The sequence below is a fragment of the Tachysurus fulvidraco genome, chromosome 16 (assembly GCF_022655615.1).
Source record: "Tachysurus fulvidraco isolate hzauxx_2018 chromosome 16, HZAU_PFXX_2.0, whole genome shotgun sequence".
NCBI lineage: Eukaryota > Metazoa > Chordata > Actinopteri > Siluriformes > Bagridae > Tachysurus > Tachysurus fulvidraco.
Window position 1 is genome coordinate 11207584 of NC_062533.1, and position 19633 is coordinate 11227216.

General features: G+C 39.8%; 2 protein-coding genes and 1 non-coding gene across 4 annotated transcripts; all 3 read left to right on the forward strand.

Moving 5' to 3' along the window:
- Positions 1 to 97: 97 nt before the first annotated feature.
- ccr6a (chemokine (C-C motif) receptor 6a) lies at positions 98 to 4090 on the forward strand. 2 transcript variants are annotated; one of them, XM_047801698.1, is made up of 2 exons: positions 98 to 251; positions 1738 to 4090. In XM_047801698.1, exon 2 carries the CDS (start codon positions 1753 to 1755, stop codon positions 2911 to 2913), a length of 1161 nt encoding a protein of 386 aa, XP_047657654.1. In that variant the 5' UTR covers positions 98 to 251; positions 1738 to 1752; the 3' UTR covers positions 2914 to 4090. The 2 variants fall into 2 exon arrangements, with proteins under 2 accessions (XP_047657654.1, XP_027022074.1); XM_027166273.2 differs by having other exon boundaries at positions 98 to 247.
- A 465-nt stretch (positions 4091 to 4555) lies between these two features.
- Positions 4556 to 4623, forward strand: trnai-aau. The gene has a single exon. It is a non-coding gene; the product is annotated as a tRNA-Ile (tRNA).
- A 1419-nt stretch (positions 4624 to 6042) lies between these two features.
- On the forward strand, positions 6043 to 17871 carry acbd3 (acyl-Coenzyme A binding domain containing 3). The gene is made up of 8 exons (XM_027166276.2): positions 6043 to 6385; positions 9488 to 9629; positions 11218 to 11358; positions 11969 to 12127; positions 12525 to 12699; positions 13891 to 14077; positions 14284 to 14568; positions 15115 to 17871. Exons 1-8 carry the CDS (start codon positions 6118 to 6120, stop codon positions 15324 to 15326), a joined length of 1569 nt encoding a protein of 522 aa, XP_027022077.1. The 5' UTR covers positions 6043 to 6117; the 3' UTR covers positions 15327 to 17871.
- Positions 17872 to 19633: the final 1762 nt, after the last annotated feature.

Sequence of the window (19633 nt, forward strand, 5' to 3'; positions counted from 1 at the left end):
CTACATTTCGAACCTGAAAAGTTATTGATTTTTGGTGTATGAAATGCATCAACCATGCATCAACATTGCTGTGTGCATACGTCTATAAAGCTAACTGTGGTGCTGGTTAAGAGATCGTAACCTCAGCGATGATATTTAAAAGACTTCCAGATTGAATCAAAGACTCCACCTCATTCAGGTACGTGCATGCACACGTTTTCGAGCGTACAGTCTCGCACATCAACAGCTGTGAAACAGACGCAGCAAGGCAAGTATGCATTTTTGTTTCCTCTTTGCTTGTTTTCATGAGATTTTTTTTTTCCATCTTGCAATAGATTGCTGTTTTTTAACACTGAATTAGACTCTTAAACTCTAGACGTTTTTGAGAGTCTTGTGCTTACATTAAGTCTAATTAAGCTGCTAATTAAGCTGCTAACTTTTAGCTTATTTCCTTTTTTTTCTATTTATTTTACTATTAACTTAGTCAACAAAATTATTATTGTTAATAGAAAAATTGGGATGTTCAGTCTGAAAAGGAATAATGGTCTATATTGTCAAATTTTTAGCAAAATTCATAATTGTTGGTTTTGCAACTTGTTTAAAAGACTCCATTTGGAATGTAAACCAAAAATATTTTTTACTCTATGTATGCATTTATCTCATTTATCAATGAGCTCTATACATTTTTCCACTTTAATTACCGGCAAGGAAAAACATGGAAGTTTCTAACAGCCTGAATTAATTTAAATCAAATCAATAAGCGATATAATTTAAAAAATAAGGCTTGTTAATTTTAAATGTGTACTCTGATTGTTGGCGTTTAATTGGAGCCTTATTTCTCTTTATTTTTGAACTGTCTATGCATAGAACATAATTTGACATTTTTAGTTTTTGTTTTTTTGAGTATTTGAGGTTGGGATTAATCATCACGGTTTCAGTCGGCTGCTTTAACATGTGCAGGTGCTGATCTGTGGTAAATGTGTATTTCAAAAAAAAGAAAAAAAAAGCCAATAGCACACAATCCTGTATTTTTAACCCATCATGAGTTTTGTCATATGTGGGACAATTTATCTAAAAACTGGCAAAGGAATGCAATGCTAAAGCAAAAAAAACAAAAAAAAAACATAGTTAATCGTTCTCTGTGAGTTCTGGTACGCTGAATCCTTACGGTAAAACTCTTCTTGAAAATTCTTAAACTTTATATATAGGTCATTGAGACTAAATCTTGACTCATGACTCTTAGTGGCTTTTATAACATGTACGTGACCTGATTCCTGCTAATTTCCTACTTCTGCATTATGAAAATGACAACTTAGTTCAAAGCAACAGTAAACCTTCAGATTTTTCATCTTGATTACACAAGGTGCTTTTTGACATTGTGTGTACCACATTGCCTAGTTTAAAAATGACTTTTTTTAGTCTCCCTTGCTCCCAAACCACTATCACATATTAAAGTTTTTGGTTTTGAGTTTAAACGTTTATACCCATGTCTTGAAAATTTTGTGTAGGTTCAAAATCCAGGACTGTCCTTGAACAAGCACCTCAGTTCCTAGACTTGGATCATTCCAAAAAAAATTTATCAAATCGGGCAAACTGAGAAATGTAATAAATAGTTTATTAGTCTCTTGCATTATGTGGTTATGGGGGGAAATATTCTCTGACAAAAGGAATAGGTAAAAAGTCAAGGAAGGTCATAGTTGTGTTAACTTTAGTTAGATGTTTTTTCCCCTCATATTTTTATTCTTCTTTTGTCCACAGTATCAGAAGACAAACATGACTATGGAATATGCAGATGAAAACGAATGGGAGAGTCCATGTGAAATGAATAGAAATTCACTGAATAATAATGTTAAGTACTATCTCCAATACTATGTGCACTCACTTATCTGCATTGTAGGATTTATTGGCAATGTCTTGGTGATCCTTACATATGCTTTCTACAAGCGCACCAAGTCCATGACGGATGTTTACCTACTGAACGTGGCCGTAGCAGATGTCCTGTTTGTAGTGGCTCTGCCTCTGCTCATATTCAGTGAGCAGAATGACTGGGCTTTGGGTGATTGGTCCTGCAAGGTGTTGCGTGGTGCCTACAGTATCAACCTCTACAGTGGCATCCTACTGCTGGCTTGCATCAGTTTAGACCGCTACATGGCCATAGTACAAGCTCGCCGCTCTTTCAGGTTCCGCTCGAGCATGCTGATCTACAGTTACTTGATCTGTGCATTTGTCTGGATTTTAGCCTTCATTCTGACTTTGCCCACCCTCATCTACTATGAGCGCTACAAACCTACTGTCTCAATGCAAACTTTTGATATGAACTTCACAAATATTGAAGACTACAGCCAATGGACTACAACACATGCACCTCTATCGAGCCTGCACATGGAACAGCATGTGTGCTTCTTTCGCTTCAATGACAACGACACTGCGAAGCTCTTCAAAGTGCTAGTGCCGAGTTCTCAGGTCGCTGTTGGGTTTTGCTTGCCATTGCTGGTCATGGGCTTCTGCTACTCCAGTGTGGTGTTTACACTCCTGCGTGCCAAAAACTTCCAAAGGCACAAGGCTGTGCGTGTGGTCCTGACGGTAGTGTTGGTCTTTATCACCTGTCATCTGCCCTACAATGCGGCACTGTTGTATGATCTCATTTACATGTTCTCCAATTCAGAGTGCATGGATCAAAACAACACACACCTGCTGCTGATCCTCACTGAAAGCCTGGCCTACCTGCACTGCTGCCTCAACCCACTTCTCTATGCCTTTATTGGAGTCAAATTCAGGAACCATTTCCGCAAGGTTGTGGAGGACCTCTGGTGCCTTGGGAAGAGCTACATTGGTGCAAGACGTGCGTCTCGGATGACCTCCGAGGCATACCTATCTTCCCGAAGGTCTGTGGACAGCGCAGGGAATGAAAATGCCACCTCATTCACCATGTAACAAATTGGCTTTCCCTGGTTAACAGTTAATGCTGAGGTGTCTCTGTGTGTGTCTGTATCTCTGTGTGTCTCTCTGTGTGTGTTTATCTCTGTGTCTCTGTGTGTCTCTGTGCCGTGTGTGTGTGTGTGTGTGTGCGTCTCTGTGTGTGTGTCTCTGTGTGTGTGTCTGTGTGTGTCTCTGTGTGTTTATCTCTGTCTGTTTGTGTCTGTGTGTGTCTCTGTCTCTGTGTCTCTCTGTGTGTGTGTGTGTGTGTGTGTGAGAATAAAGGTTTAGTCATTACAGAATGAACAATTTATATTATTCATGTTCTGTTATCCCTTTTTTGTACATAGTGTTTTAATATATATTGAAGTCTATTGTTTCTTTTTTTTCATAAATGATATGAGCTTCAACTACATAAATATGCCCCTCTAATTTTATTAGTAATATCTTCCTGCACCAGTGTAGTGTGCTGTGTGTTTGTTGTAGCTACTGAGCACACGTACACACACATTTTACCTGTCTAGTTGCTGAAGAAGGTCCTTTGGTTTTGACGTGGGATACGTCCAAGGTACCAGTAAAGGGTCATCTCTGAGCAGATGATATTTTAGGGTGTGATACTTGGGTGAATGCATCAGGACCAACAGCTTGCTGAGCTTTGTGAATAATATGAAGCACATCTGCTGCTACTGCTGGTGCACTGGACACGGATTTTAAATTATATATATAGTGAGGGGACCATTTAAATAAAATGTTATAGATATAAATAAAGGTAGTTGTAGCAATCTCTTGCCATGTTGGAGTCTTTGGAGCATAATCTTGTTTTTCTCTTGTTCTTGTTTTAATCGAGTTTAAAGCTTAACGCAAGGTTTTATTAAAACTTAGTCCTTTTCTTTATGGTTGCTATCCTATTGCAAACTGATTCAATAAATACCAAAAAGAAACTTTCTATTTGCAGAGATAAATATCACATCACTAATACTTTAGGTCTGCTTCATGTGTTTACCTCACACGCTGTGACAAGATCTCTCAGAACGAATCAGATGACTGTACGCTATAAAGCCCCTAATACATCACCAGATAGAAGTCTACATCATAAGACACGTGGAATTTTTTTTTTTTTTACTTCATTTAGTTTTCAAAGATTATGCTGTTATTAATGATGTCCTGTACCAAATAAAAAAAAAGCTTTTGCTGATTCATGCTGAAAAAATAGTCATAATTTATTCCTCCCTCCTCACAAGGAGACCATGAACTATACCTTTGAAAAAATTTAAGAAAAAACACAGGTCCAGGGTTATTTCATATGGAGGGTCATTGCTGCCACCTTTTACTGCTTCAAGTACATATGAAGCCTCAGACATCAGAGAATGACCTACTACTACTACTAATTAGAATAATAATTATATTATTATTATTATTAAATAATATAATGATAAAAGAGTAATAGCCCCCCATGTATTCACAAACATGTATTTGATCATAACTGATATTATACATTCCAGTTCCTAAATAAGAGTTTCTCATTAAAACCTATTCACTGAACTGCTAAGATATTTTTTCATGAAGTTAATAGTAATGGGCTCGAAAATGAAACTCGACAGTGATTGGTTGGCTATTGCAGATCGGAATGCTTAGATGTGAAAAAAATTCCCACCTACCAGGCCGGTTAGCTCAGTTGGTTAGAGCGTGGTGCTAATAACGCCAAGGGTTCGATCCCCGTACGGGCCATTACTTGTTTTCTTCTCTTAATATGCCACGACTCATATTACTTTTGATAATAAAGGACACTTGTCAGTGATGGAAATCAGTGGGAGCACTTACGTATAACATGAACTGAACCTTAAAAATGCCTTGTGTGTAGGCGCACACTATAATAAAGCTTATTCTGGGTCTGATTCTGAAATGCATTAGGAGATACATTTCTGCAGGACGAGGTGTGTGCCGGTAGATGGCGCTAGATACATATACATTTCTGCAGGACGAGGTATGTGCCAGTAGATGGCGCTAGATACATATACATTTCTGCAGGACGAGGTGTGTGCCAGTAGATGGCGCTAGATACATAAACATTTCTGCAGGACAATGTGTGTGCCAGTAGATGGCGCTAGATACATATACATTTCTGCAGGACGAGCTGTGTGCCGGTAGATGGCGCTAGAAACATATACATTTCTGCAGGACGAACTGTGTGCCGGTAGATGGCGCTATATACATATATATTTCTGCAGGACGAGCTGTGTGCCGGTAGATGGCGCTATATACATATACATTTCTGCAGGACGAGCTGTGTGCCGGTAGATGGCGCTATATACATATACATTTCTGCAGGACGAGCTGTGTGCCGGTAGATGGCGCTAGAAACATATACATTTCTGCAGGACGAACTGTGTGCCGGTAGATGGCGCTAGATACATATACATTTCTGCAGGACGAGCTGTGTGCTGGTAGATGGCGCTAGAAACATATACATTTCTGCAGGACGAACTGTGTGCCGGTAGATGGCGCTATATACATATATATTTCTGCAGGACGAGCTGTGTGCCGGTAGATGGCGCTATATACATATACATTTCTGCAGGACGAGCTGTGTGCCGGTAGATGGCGCTATATACATATACATTTCTGCAGGACGAGCTGTGTGCCGGTAGATGGCGCTATATACATATACATTTCTGCAGGACGAGCTGTGTGCCGGTAGATGGCGCTAGAAACATATACATTTCTGCAGGACGAACTGTGTGCCGGTAGATGGCGCTAGATACATATACATTTCTGCAGGACGAGCTGTGTGCTGGTAGATGGCGCTAGAAACATATACATTTCTGCAGGACGAACTGTGTGCCGGTAGATGGCGCTATATACATATATATTTCTGCAGGACGAGCTGTGTGCCGGTAGATGGCGCTATATACATATACATTTCTGCAGGACGAGCTGTGTGCCGGTAGATGGCGCTATATACATATACATTTCTGCAGGACGAGCTGTGTGCCGGTAGATGGCGCTATATACATATACATTTCTGCAGGACGAGCTGTGTGCCGGTAGATGGCGCTATATACATATACATTTCTGCAGGACGAGCTTTGTGCCGGTAGATGGCGCTGTGCTTGCAGCTGCTATTCATAGCTTATCTGAAGAAGAAGAAGAAGAAGAAGCAGAAATCCGGCAACTCTAAAGCGGAAGTAAGTACGTGGCCGGACCAGCTGACGTTTCTACACGATGGCGACTGAGGTTCAGAGCGGCGACCTCAACGGTGGAAATGCGAGCCGTCTCGAAGTTTCCATCGACGGCTTGACACTGAGCCCAGATTCTGAGGGAGAAGCGGATCACACGGACGCTGTCGGGCCGCACACAGACACCCACAGCGACCCGGAGCCGAGTCCCGATGCACCGGGCGACGGGGAGCAAAATACCGAGAGCTCCGTGGAGATGATCTGGGGCTTTCCTTTAATGGAGCTCTACGGCCTGGCGCTCAAATTCTTTAAAGGTACACATGTGTTTTATTTACACTCTCATACATGAGACCAGTTCTGTTCTCAAACTGTAAAACTCTAACGATTAAGGCTGTTTATATAGCCCAGTCAGTTAGCATGCTAGCTAACTAGCTTAGCTTAGTTTCTTCTGTTGTGGCTAGATGTTATTAGCCGATTAGCTTTTGCGTGTTATTTGCTGTTTTCCGTGTCGTTCAGGTCGGTTATCGTGTCACTGGTGTGCGTTTTGCTGTATGTTCGTGTTAACTGTGGGTTGTTTACCGATGTTTAGCCCTACAGCTAATAGCTAACAGCTAGCATTGGCTAAAGATGGCTAATGACGAGGAGCTGGTTTGTCTGGTGCGACATGTCAGGTCTCAGTGATCGTGTTACTTTGCAAGCTCGTTATCTTTCACTTCATTTAAAGTGTGTTGTTTTTAATACCACGTTAAAATCGTATCCTTTAGTTGAGCTGTGGGCAGAAGGGAGATGCTACATGTCCAGTTCAGAGGAGATTTGGATCTTTAGAAAGATAGGATTTATGTAGAAACACTGAACACAGGTTTTTTTTTTAAAAAGCGAGAGGTAAAAAAAGTCTTTCTAAGGTTGACCTTTTAAATGTAGTCACACATTCTCACACTTTCAATAGTGTGTGCTGTTGGGAGACAATAGAGTGAACACAAGGCATAAAAACCACACACTGAAATGACATGAAACATCTTATATTTAAAAAATCTTGAGTAAAGTTTGTGTATTTAAAGTGGCTGTAAATACATTCGTTGTGTAATCGTTGCTCTCTGACTTAAATATGATCTCATACACAGACAGCTACAAGGAATGTAAAATGTTCATCTCAAACACTGTTTGGACCTAAATAATGGCATCCTGTAAAAAAAATTGCCTTAAATGCTGTTATCAGTTCACTTGATTGCATGTAAACACAATGATTGAAATACTGTCAAACATAAATCCAGCAACTCTGAACATTATAAATCTGGCAACTCTAAAGATTATAAATTTGGCACTTCTAAAAATTATAAATCCGGCAACTCTAAACTCTAATCCAGCAACTGGTTTTATATTAACACCTTACTGTAGGAGACTGTCATTTTACACTCTGTTCACACTTACATGTGTGTGTCCTCCGAATTCTTGCCACAATTCGAAGCACACTGTTACATAGAACACATCAGAATGTTGTATATTACAGTTTCCATTCACTGGAGCTTAAACAGTGAAACATGTTGCAGCACGACTGTGCATCTGTACACATCATTATCTCTGCCGATCTCTATCACATCAAACTCGAGTGTCCGGCACAAAATCCTGACCTCAACCCAACTGAGCAAATTTTGGAATGAACCGAAAGACCAACTTCACCCCAGGACTCTTCAGCCTGTACTCATTAATGCTCCCGTGGCTGAATGAACACACACCGTCACAGCCCTGCACCAAAATCTAGTGGAAAGCCTTCCCAGAAGAGTGAAGCACAGGAGGACTAGATCTGGAATGAGAGTGATGGTCATGTGTGTGCAACCCTGTGGCTTATGTAGAGTATTATTGATTGGAGTTAATGTAACAGAAGCAAGGAGGCATGACTGCAAGATCAAATGTGATTGGTGTTTAATGAACATCCGGGTGCCATATGTAGCCCAGTAAAAAAAAAAAAAACCTCAGTTGTAATAAATGAATAATGGTTAATGTTTTTTTAAAATTCTGATTTAAAATATTAAGTTCGTGGGTTGAAAGGTTAAAATTGATAAATGCTTAAAATTATTTTTTTATTACATTTTTAAATGTATTTTTTAATGTTCTTTTTTTTCTAAAAATGTATTTGATTAAGCAGGCTTTTATTTAATTTATCACAACTAATCTGTGCATTTTTTTTGTGCAATGCAACTGGGCTGCACATCGAACCTTTTCTACCTTTTTTGTAACGTCAAGCTTGTGATTCAGAAGTGGTGTGTTTTATACACAGTAGGCTAAAGAGGGTTTTTTTTTTAAAGGCAGCACAGTGATTGCTCTCCAACTAGCACTGAATTTGAGCCAGAATTGCAGAGATCATTTGGAGAAAACTACACTATCCATACACTAGCAGCTAATTACAGCTGTTGGGTGTCTGCTGAGTTTTTATCCTCACCTCACTGTTAACCCACTGTCCTTCCTGATCACATTTCTTTTCATTGACCTTGAGTTGTGCAACATTAAACCACCAGTTTTCCAAACGTAATAAGTGCCATTAGATACAGCGAAGTTCAGAGGATGTTGATATGTTATGCTACGTATGGCACGTTATCGTTTCTGTAGTGACTGAGATTCATTTTAGTAAGGAGACGTTAACATTTGTGGAAGGAGTCTTTTTGTCAGTGTTTTTTTTTTTCTACCTCTAGGCAGGCAGGCAGGCAGTATGATGTCCATCATGAGAGAGAGGTTTATGCATTTTGACAATTTTTCCATCACTTTTCAACAGAAACAGAGAATCTTACCATGTTGTGATTTATTCCTTACTAAGACTGTTAATCAGTAAGGATGTAGGTCTGAGCGCCACACTGTGTCTTGAGGCTGTAAAGGGTTGACAGCTCATTTCGGAAGTATTTGTTTACATTTAGATGACTTGGACTTCCTTGTACTCACTGGTTCTGCAGGTTTCTGCGATAAGACAGCTGTGTGATTAAACCTTTTTTGATTGCTTGGACCTAAAGCTCATACTGGCTGCGGTTGGTTTTAAGAGGTTGTGCACGGTATTGATTTCAAGCACTTTTCTGTAGATTATGCTGCTTGCGTGGATAGAGTTTAATGCATGAGGCCTTAGGAGTGGGGAACAGAGGTGTTGGTGCATTAGAGAGGGTGAGATGAAGGAATAGTCAAACAGCCAGGCTGTAATAGGCAAGGCAGCGCACACAAATGCTTTTACACGTAATAATCTCTATCTCTTTGCTGATTGTTTTGAGATGATGTCATAAGTTGTATAATTGAACTGTCACTTCAATACGTGATCACCAGAGATTTGGTAGTTTATATATCGGCTTGTACACATCCATAACTGCAGCGTAATCCATGTACGTAACATAAACACAAATGCCGTTTCATTTCAAGAACTGCTTTACTACTACTTACAGAAAAAGATGGAAAGGCCTTCCACCCAACATATGAGGAGAAGTTGCGTCTGGTGGCTCTTCATAAGCAGGTGTCTCAGGGACCATACAATCCAGATGCCTCCCCTGAAGTGGGTTTCTTCGACGTGCTGGGAAATGACCGCAGGTAAGCATCACGATTTCAGTCTTGATCCTGTTCAAAACTTTTCTCTAGCTGCAGTGACCGGAGTAGGAGTTAGGGGCTTAAAAAACAGCCTTTTTAATGGCTTTTTTAATTATCATCGTTAACACAGTTAATTATTCATAATAATTAAGTGGAAGTAGGTAGGGCTTCAAGGAAGTCATGGTTAAAGGTGGGGTCTCCGTCGTTTGAAAGCCAATGTTGACATTTGAAATCACCAAAACAAACACGCCCCTAACTCAAATGGGTCCCACCCCTGTATTGATAGCTCTGCTTACACATACACCAGACAAGTATAACCCAAGTACACACTTTGTGAGCTGACACTTGAAACTGATAATGGAGGAGGTTTAGACACACCAGGCTTATAGGGTGTAGAAAGAAATGTGTTTTTGTCATAGCTGAAGGGAAGAACAATACGATTGCAGATAAACAAACAAGCAAAAATGACACACAAGCACAATCATGCAAAGGACAAAGGCATATATTAGTTCTGTGAATCAAAGCAAAATCAACGTTACTCACCTATCGAGAAGGAAAAAAACAACCTCGGCATCCCATCGCAGGCCTTCCCGCGCCTTCATTTCTCTCCAGCGCTGGAAAGCTGATCCTATATTAACACGGGTCCTACTTCTTGCCTTATCGTAAGCCTTTTTTCGCTTTCTTTCTTTTTTATCCTCCATGTCAATGTGAAAACCGCTTACTGCTAATGTCACATATGCGCACTGAACACTCTCTCTGCCCATATTGACAAGACCCGCCCCTTTCTGCTCATTGGCTACACGTTTGTTTTGTTTTGTTTGCTGGCCCGACTCAGTTTTCTGAAGCATTTCTCAAACAACGGAGACCCCACCTTTAATGTTATAGATTTCACGACAGCCTTACAAATCATTTCAGGTTCTTTTGTGCCTTATTTTATGGTTGAGTAGGACACATTTGGAGTATTTCTGACACTCCACGGTACTCTACAGTAAATTATGGTGCTCCTAGGGCAAGTCTGGTTATATACTACAATAATAATAATAATAATATAACTGGATTAAAAGACACTGATTAAGGACATTAATAGCTCGTAGGTCAAGCAAATGCTGATTGGTTAAGACGGCGGCTTTAAATCGTTGGCCAAGCACAGGGCCTAACCCTAACAGAAACATCAAGCAGTTAAAGGATGAGCTAGTGGGCGCTGTGTTACCTCCGTATAGTGACAGTGACTGAAGATCCACCGATTTTCTTCTATTCTCTCTTTCTTTTCAATGTTTGTTGACCATTCTGCTCTTTTCCTTATGTGTGAGGATATTAACAGATACTTTATGCATACAACTGTGTATTGAATTTGCGTATTCGGTGTTTAAATCAGCTCCAAGTTTTTTATTATACAAATTATTCACAGCCTGATGTTCACGATCAGCTTCATTTATTATTTACCTTATCTCCCTCTTTCTACTGTTCAGTCAGTGTGTTCAGTGAAGCGAAAGGAAACATACTGATCACTGAAGTGATTGATTTACTGCTCATTTCTAACGATCCTGTAACTGTGCTGCACTTGTTTTGCGTTGTAATGTGTGTGTTTCAGAAAAGAGTGGGCGTCATTGGGGAACCTCGGGAAGGAAGAGGCCATGGTGGAATTTGTCAAGCTGTTAAATAAATGCTGTACTTTATTTGCACCGTTTGTCGCATCTCACAAGATCGAAAAAGAGGAGCAAGAGAAGAAGAGGTGAGGCGTATATTTGTGTCCTTCCAGGGAGGTAGTAGCCACTAGCTGCTGTAGTAGCTTTGTTGTTTGTTTATTCACGCTACCAGAGCAGAAGCACTCCTGCTCTTTGGATTGTAAACAAACCCACAAGTACTGTGTATGTATGTATGTCGGGGCACTGACAGTGACTTCTGACTCAATAATTTGTTCTTTGGATTTCTTTGAAAACACATTTTTGCGGTTGAACGCTTTCATTATCGCCTGTCGTTTCTATCCCCAGCACCATGATTACAGATTTTATGTTTATTTATGTTAAATATATAAAATGTGTCATGATGGTTCATCTTACTGCTGCACTCTGTCTGTTCTTTTTATATTGTACTTGTCCTGTTTATTAAAATTATTGCACCAATTCTGCTCATTTTTTTTGGACCAAACATTTAAATGAATCACAGTTACAAAGCCTTGTCCTGTTCCTGCAAATACGTTGTTTTAATTATTTGAGTCTTTTCACTTGCACATGTTTTCTTTGTAAGCCACTGGAGGCTTCCTGTGCTTGAACACAGAAATGTAAACGTGTAACACCTTGTCGTGTGTTTAGTCTCATATCTGAGGTATTTGTCTATGCCAGGATTGAGGAAGAGGAGCAGCTGCGCCGAGAGAGAGAGGAGCTGGAGCGTCAGTTGCAGGAGGAGGAGCGACGCCGGAGGGAGGAGGAGGAGAGACTGAGGAGGGAAGAGGAACAGAGGAGGCAGGTTGAGGAGGAGAGACTTCGTGTGGAGCAGCAGAAGTGAGTGTGAAAAATTGCGGACTCTACTGACAGACTTTCTGCTTCTGTAATGGGTTTGTTTTTTTTGTGTGTGTGTGTGCGTGCGTGCGGGCTGGTGTGTGTGTGTGTGTGTGTGAGAGAGAGAGAGAGAGACAGAGAGAGATACACACATCAGACATTCAGCCAATGGTTTACGTGTGACCTATGACACTTTTTTTTTATTTTTCTTCACTAAGAGGAAAAAGCCATGAGTTGAAAGAGAGAAACCTTTTATATCAGTGTTGCACAGTGGAAGAGCAGGTCTAATAAGAGCAGGTCTAATAGTCTCAGACTGCAGGACGGGATTCTAAGGAAGGCTTGTACATTTTAGTATTTCTTAAATGCACACTTACTATGTCGTGTCCTCTGGCACTCGCAGGCAGCAGATCATGGCTGCGTTAAATGCACAGACAGCCGTGCAGTTTCAGCAGTATGCGGCGCAGCAGTACCCAGACAGTCCCGAACAACAGCTCATTCTCATCCGGCAGCTGCAGGAACAGCACTACCAGCAGTACATGCAGCAACTCTACCAGGTGCAGCTGGCCCAGCAGCAGGTATGGTAACGTACTGAGATTAGCTCTCTAATAGGTCTGAAAGGAACAACACACACAGTGGAATGCGGTACAAGGAAAAGAACTGGTGACCAAGTGGTGTGAGAAAATAACCAACACGTCTCAGGGTTTCAGTTCTCATATAACAGAAATTTGTTAATCATTTTATTGTTTCCGGATTGCAGCTAAATAGTTTGCATCATATTTTTTACATTTAACAGACCTAAAGTGGCATGTAAGGATCATCTACTGTAATAACATTCGTAGGTTAAATAGTTTATTTATTTGTCTCAGAAGGTGTACAAATAGCTGGTGTGGATACATGTTGTAATTCCAGCCAATCAGCAGCCTCCATCGTTTCCACCTGTTGGGTTTGGCACCGACTTGTTTACATTTACAGCGTTTGGCAGACACCTTTATCCAGAGCGACGTACAAAAGTGCTTTAAATCTCTATCATAGAATAGCTGTACGGACCCCTAGGGGAAGTTCATTCTACCACCTTGGTGCCAGAACAGAAAAGAGTCTTGCCTCTTACCCTGAGAGATGGTGGGACCAGTCGAGCAGAGCTGGTAGATCTGAGGGTGTGGTGCATTGTGAGGAGTGATGAGGGGTTTGAGGTAAGAGGGAGCTGGCCCATTTTTTGCTTTGTAGGCAAGCATCAGTGTTTTAAATCTGATGCGTGCAGCTACTGGAAGCCACTATCGCAGCAGCAGGGTGGTATGTGAGAACTCGTGCAGCTGCATTTTGGATCATTTGCAAAGGACGAGTTGCGTCGATAGGTAGACCTGTCAGCAGTGAGTTGCAGTAGCCCAGTCTTGCAATGGCGAGACACTGAAGTACAAGAGCAAAAATGGCAGAATCATTTTAATGTTGTAGAGAAGGAACCAACATGAACGAGTCACATTAGCAACATGAGAGGAAAAGGATAGTTGATTGTCCATGGTTACCCCAAGGCTAAGAGATTACATCATTGTCCAGGGATATTGCAAGATCATGACCTGGGGATGAATCACCTGGGATGATCAGCAGTTCAGTTTTGCTGGGATTGAGCTTCAACCGATGAGCTGTCATCCACTACGATATATCTGCCAGACATGCTGAGATCCGAACAGAAGCTGTGGTATCCGAGGGTGGGAAGGAGACAGTTGGTATCATTTTTTTACCAACTGCCTTTTATTCTGTTTTTCTTTTAGGCAGCCCTGCAAAAACACCAGGAAGACTCTATAGTTTTCTCCAAGTTGGAGGCGAGCGAGACATCGGCCTCCCCAGTCGGCGACGAGACTCCCACGGTGAACGGCCAGGCAGAGTCCTCCATTGACAGCATAGATCGAGAGCCAGAGCTGGAGCCTGCAGAGGAGGTCACTGAGAATGGCCCAACAGGTGGGAACGCTCAGAGAGAAGCCAAGGAATTATTTTGCTTTTAAATGCATTCACATTTTACACACGTTTATTGTCTTGAAGTGGATTCTGTTCTCCACTTTCATTTATGTTCCTACAATTGTTTTTTTATTTATTTAATAGACAACAAATATACCTTATGTTGCTTTTACAAACTACCTACACTATCTCTGGTTCTACCCCTCCAGACTCTCCTCCGGTGATAGCAGCCCCCTCTATGTGGACACGGCCGCAGATCAAAGACTTTAAGGAGAAGATTCGCCAGGATGTGGACTCCGTGATCACGGTGGGACGAGGGGAAGTGGTCACCGTTAGGGTCCCCACTCACGAGGAGGGCTCTTATCTCTTCTGGGAATTTGCCACAGACCATTATGATATCGGGTTTGGTGTCTTCTTCGAATGGACTGACACCACCAACGCCTCAGTCAGCGTGCACGTCAGTGAGTCCAGTGACGAAGACGAGGATGAGGACGGTGAGGGGGGAAAACTTTTTTTTATATCCACACCATGTTATATATATATATATATATATATATATATATATATATACTTTATGTATGATCATTACAATTTAATTACATTTTACAATTTTACAAAAATAACTGAGTGTAAGAAGGCCAATAATGATATTTGGTGTTCCCTTAAACTGTTTTGGTTCTTGACAAGACAGTCTGTTCTGACATGTATGTAGTAATTAGGTCTGCTGTCTAATAGACTCTCACCATTGATGAATCCAGTGAGGAGTAGTGATGCATGCTCTGACCTGCGTTGTACCTAATATCTAAAGTATTTCTTTTTTTAATGTTTATGAATTACATCATTTTTTGTGAGATTTCATTAAATGGTAGCAATTTTGGTAATGATCAAGCAGACATGGTTTTTAAAAGAACTACTCACAGAAGTAGAATACGCAGAATCCAACCTTCTGAATAAAATTTGCAGGACTGATTACATAAGAAGTGCTAACTGTGCTAACCAGCTAACTCTCTCTTTCTCTCTCTCTCTCTTTCTCTGTTTAGAGCCTCAGAGCGAGGAGGAAAAGGCAAAGAAGGAGGCGGGGAAACCTCAAGTGGATGAGATCGTGCCGGTTTACCGGCGGGACTGCCATGAGGAGGTATACGCGGGGAGTCACCAGTACCCTGGTCGTGGCATCTACCTACTCAAATTTGACAACTCGTACTCCCTCTGGAGGTCAAAGAGTGTCTATTACAGAGTCTACTACACTAGATAAGCCTGGGATCAAGACTATGGAGCAAAAGTGTGTGTGTTGTGTGTGTGTCTCTGTGTGTGTGTGCACACGCATGCGTGAATGTGCATATGTGTATGGGGTGCATCTCGTTCCATTTGAGTTTAGGACGATTGGCCTCTGATGTATTCGAGGCACCTCTGTTTTTGTTTTGCACTCTGAAAGGCGTGCTCTAGGATTCTGTGCTTCTGTTCACGGTGTGATTCCATGTTCTAATGTCATCTAAAGAGGTGCTTTGGCCACTAAGAGAGCTGTATGTGTTCATTCAAATGGCCCAACTACTCGATATGTTCAGATAAAGAGTCTAGGGAGTATGGTTATAAATTAGAGGAGTTTTTCGTGGGAATTAATGAATTAATGCTGCTTTTCTGCCTTTTTTTTTTTTTTTTTTGCTTGGACCAATGCATTTATTTCCTTACTTTATTTCTTAGAAAGTCCACATGATTTCTAGCACCACTCTATAGCAGGACACTTCCTGGGAGCTGTTTATTAAAGTGGCCTCATGGCTGTTTGAATATTCATTTCTGTATAGTATTTTTCAAAAGCAAGCCCTCCATCTTATTAGTGAAAATGTCTCTCATTCAATTCTTTTTATGTATCTGTGCATATTCCAAAGTTTTCATATGCTACATTACTGAAAATGTAAATAATAACTTGCACTGATGATGATGATGATTAGTAGTAGTTACTGAACACCTGCAATAAGAAGTCAGGCCTTTATTTAGAGCAAGTTCAAATTCAGGACAAAAATCTAGTTAATATTAATATTCGATAATTAGTTATTAGTCCGATCCCTTGTGTAACAAATTCTCTCACAGTATAATATCTAAGAGGAAATCATCCCGGTGAGTGTTTACAACGGTAAACGTACATGCTCGATATATTAACAGCATAATATACGAGCAGGCATGTCGAAGTAAACGTAACGTCACCTCACCTTTATACCAGTTACACTTTTTTCTAAGTTTTTCCAATTAACTTAATCATTCCGATCTGATTCTCAATTGAAGACGTAGTTCACATGCCGATTTGATTTTGATTTGATTTTACAGATCTTCCGCGTCAGTATAGCCTCGTGTACGTTCTAATGATATTTTAGTAAGGTTTAAGCAGCTCCTTTTTAGTGGAAATAAATGTTCTCTGGCTTTCTAAAACACTGGTCCAGGTGGTTGTAGAAAAGCAGCAACTTCCTCTTTTAGGTGAGCACTGGAACATCTGCCAGCTGTCTACACATCTGTAATAGTAATAACACATCACATATCAGCGTATAGTACAGGTTTGATCCAGGAAACAATAAACCAGTGATACATGACTTTTCTACTGAGAAGGTTGGGGAGTAATGAATGTGAGGATTAAACAGATATATAACTTGCAAAGAAAAAGAATTGTTTTTGCTTAAAGTGGTTGGATTGTGTGTAAAGCGTGTCATAAATATTTATTAATCTGCCTTGTAGATTAGGGTCCTTGATGTCTGTCATATTACATAGAACTTCTCCCAACTCTTCTACTTCTGATTGAGCTTCTCATCTCTTTAACTGGTCACTTTCATAATTTGTAGGGGGTTTTTTTGTTTTGTTTTTTTCCAGAATTTTGGGTTCTGTAAGTAACACTTGTGGCATGTGTTCACTGTGTTGTTTTTTTCCTTTGGTTTGTCATTGTTACAATTTTAAACACATAGTTATATAAAGCCACAACATCTAAAACAAAGTAAATTCCTGGTCTGATACGTTATAAGGACACTTTTATCTTTATTACCAACTAACCGTCGTGTGTTTTTTGTCTTATTACTGTGGCTGCCAGACTAATTACCAGAAGCAACGGCTGAATCTGTGAGCGCTTTGACTGTTTCTGCTTTTTATTAGTTGCTGGCAGTTTTGAAAAGCATTTCCAGAGAGCATTGCTGTAAACTCATCCATTTATGTGCTCAATTCTGAGCTGTCACTTAAAACAGCTGTCCTTTAACATGGTAAAATGCTGTAACACACGACAACATCCGTCATCAGTTTAATTGAAATATGAAATATTTTTTTCCTCCTGAATGATTTATCCCACATGTTTGTGATTATATTTATATAATGAATGAATGAGGGCAAAAAAAAAATAAAGAGCCTGTGCACAGTGCTGTCCAGAGTGATGAGAGATTGATACCCGGCAGCAGCCCAACATCATTACAGTTAACAGTAAAATGTGTACAGATGTTTTTTTGGTTTTTTTTTGTTCCTAATTTTATTTCCCTGTGTTTTTATTTTCCATCTGCTAAGTCAGGCCTTTGTAAAGTGGAATGTAACTGAGGGCCTGATCTTGGACTAAGGACTTTTGTGAAGAAAGATGGAAATGTGGTGAATATCATATTGTACATTTTCTCGCATTTGCAAAGTGAAAATCAATGTAAATTTCATACCACGAATACATGAAGTAACTGGAGAGGGTTTTTCTTTTTTTCTTTTGCATTGATTGGTCACGGATAAGTTCAGGGATGACTTTCCTTGAGAATCATATTTAATCTTGATTAAACCCAAGTTCATCTGTACTTTTCTGACTGTGATTTAATATATTTGGTGTTTGTACTTTTGGATGCCATCATTTGTCTGTCTCTATTTCTGTCTCTCTTGTCTCTCTCTCTGTCTCTCTCTTGTCTATCTGTCTCTATTTCTGTCTCTCTCTTGTCTTTCTGTCTCATATCTCTCTTTCTCTCTCTCTGTCTCTCTTGTCACTCTGTCTCTAGCTGTCTATCTGTCTCTCTCTCTAGTCTCTTTGTCTCTTTCTGTCTCTCTTGTCTCTCTCTGTGTCTCTATCTGACTCTCTCTAGTCTCTGTGTCTCTTCTCTATTTGTCTCTCGTCTCTTTATTTGTCTGTCTCTCTTCTCTATTTGTCTCTCTATTTGTCTCTTTCTATCTCTGTCTCTCTCATCACCCTCTCACTCATTCTCTCTCTCCTCAAAACAGTTTTTATACTTGCTGTTCTTTTGTTTCTTTTATTAGTAACATTTCGATTAATGCACATGCATGAGATTCAGATTAGATTCAGCTTTTCCATGGAGCAAAGTACAAGCATAATGCCAATGACATGTACTTAACATCTAATCAGAGCAGTGAAATGGCGAGTAGCATTAAATGTAAAGTGCATAGATAGAGTACAATGAAGTAGTGTGGTGGTAAAATGCAAATGAAAGGATGTGTGTAACTGAGTATGGAGATATAGATTCATGTAATGGAAGCCAGGAGAGTACAGTGCAGTGACCAAAGGTGTAACAATGGAGTTAGTGGTGATACCTAAACAGCAACAAATATACTTATAGAAACTTGATTCCTGTTTGTATCAAGCATCTGAATGGGTTAGGATTTCTTTAGGAGGTCTTGCTGTTTCTGTACAAACAGCATACACAAGCGTGTAGTAATGCTCTGATCAGGATGCTTCAAGAAAACATGACTGTAGTCAGCATTCTTCAGGTGTAGGATGTTGGTCATTATTTACTTTAAGTAGAAGAAGCATTTTTTGTCTTATACAGTACAGTACAGAACAAAGAAATAGTTTCTTCTCATATCCTGGCTGGTTAGGGAGAGCAGGCTGAGCCATTAAACAGCATCCATAAAGGCTTTGCTCAAGGGTGCAACCACAGCAGCTTGGTGGTGATTGGATTTAAACCCCCGAAATTAGTAATCAAGAGACTGTGATTAAGATTTAAAATGTATTATTACTTTAAGAACTTAAGTGACAGGACGTATTGTATTTCTAGTGTTTTCTTTAAGTTAATACCACAAGGGGGAGCTGGAAACTTACACTCCTTCCATTGTAAAATGACATGTAAATAAAAAAATGTTTAATTATTCATACACTGTCAGTATGCTTTAGAGAATTAAGAGGTGACTAAAACTGTAAAGGTGTTCATTATATTATTTGTATAAATACGTCGATCTTTAGTTAAACCGCTGTAGCTTATTTGTACAAATATTGAACATTAATATTGAATAGTCTACCAGTGATGGACAATAAATCCAACATTATTTACCTTATTTTAAACTACTGTTTATTTTTCATCTTCATTTTCTATAGATAATTATAAAGCTTTATTGTAGAAAAGCATCTTATTAGAAGTGACATCATATTTACTAACACACAGTTATTTAAGAAATCTACTAATGCCTTTACATATTAGTCAATCAGCTGTGATGATTACTCAATACAGAAAAAAAAACTTTATTCATATTTTATTTTGGGAGAAATTAAAATTCATGTAAAATTCAATTGGTGATACCAAGCTAAAATCCAGTCCAGAATTTGGTGATACCAAG

Coding starts and splice junctions, on each gene's coding strand:
- ccr6a (XM_047801698.1), top strand. CDS start 1,753: ATGACTATGGAATATGCAGATGAAAACGAATGGGAGAGTCCATGTGAA.
- acbd3 (XM_027166276.2), top strand. CDS start 6,118: ATGGCGACTGAGGTTCAGAGCGGCGACCTCAACGGTGGAAATGCGAGC. Junction 12,128..12,524: donor CTTCGTGTGGAGCAGCAGAA/GTGAGTGTGAAA, acceptor TGGCACTCGCAG/GCAGCAGATCATGGCTGCGT. Junction 12,700..13,890: donor TGCAGCTGGCCCAGCAGCAG/GTATGGTAACGT, acceptor TTTTTCTTTTAG/GCAGCCCTGCAAAAACACCA.